Source organism: Nannospalax galili, unplaced genomic scaffold, assembly GCF_000622305.1.
Source record: "Nannospalax galili isolate Female #2095 unplaced genomic scaffold, S.galili_v1.0 C48001150, whole genome shotgun sequence".
NCBI classification, from domain to species: domain Eukaryota; kingdom Metazoa; phylum Chordata; class Mammalia; order Rodentia; family Spalacidae; genus Nannospalax; species Nannospalax galili.
The window spans coordinates 1-697 of record NW_008458962.1 but is presented as its reverse complement, the minus strand read 5'-3'; the positions used below and the strand labels follow the sequence as shown (position 1 = coordinate 697).

Sequence of the window (697 nt, the reverse complement as noted above, 5' to 3'; positions counted from 1 at the left end):
GCCCTCCCTCCTTGGCATCACCTGCATCCATCGGGTATAGTAGTCGATCACCTTGGCAACCTGGGTCTGCTGCAGCATAACCTCTGATACCCACACTAGGGAGAGGGGCTGACATGAGGGCACTACTAACTAGCCCTGCTCCTAGCCCATAGCCCCCCAAACCAACAACAGCCCCTAAAACCAAGGTCTTCCAGGCAAAGCAGCCCTGCTCTCAGAAGATACCTACCAGCATATGCCCGCCTGTCCAAGTTGGCCTCCTCTGCTACCTGTCAAGGCAACCCCAGGTAAGGAATTAATGGAGAAAGGGCTGGTGCCAGCTTCCTGCTCCACTCCACTGTCCCTGTCCCTCAACTGCTTACCCGTCTTCTCCAGGGCAGGTCCCGCTTCTCTTGGTCATACCAGCTCAGCAAGTTCTTTCTGAAAGCTATGACTTCAGCTATGTCTCTGAAGAGATGGTATGGGGAGACAGAGGCCTGCAGCAACTCCTCGTCCTTCTGTTTGGCCAGACCTGCAGGATCCCCAGGACATTCAGGGGTATTTTTTTTTAATATTTTATTATTTTATGTGTATGAGTGTATTGACTGCATGTAGGTAAGTGCACCTGTGAAGTGCAGTGCCCACAGAGGACAGAAAAGGCCATCGGATCCCCTGGAACTGATAGCTGCCATGTGGGTGCTGGGATTTGAACCTGGGTCTT

General features: G+C 52.5%; 1 protein-coding gene across 1 annotated transcript; it reads right to left on the bottom strand.

The window, feature by feature from the left end:
- Positions 1-6: 6 nt before the first annotated feature.
- LOC103728233 (adenine DNA glycosylase-like) lies at positions 7-557 on the bottom strand (the record flags this gene model as incomplete). Its single annotated transcript, XM_008826325.2, has 3 exons — positions 7-95; positions 227-266; positions 360-557. Coding segments are annotated over 3 exons (327 nt in total), but the record flags the coding sequence as incomplete, so codon positions are not given.
- Between the last annotated feature and the right edge of the window lie 140 nt (positions 558-697).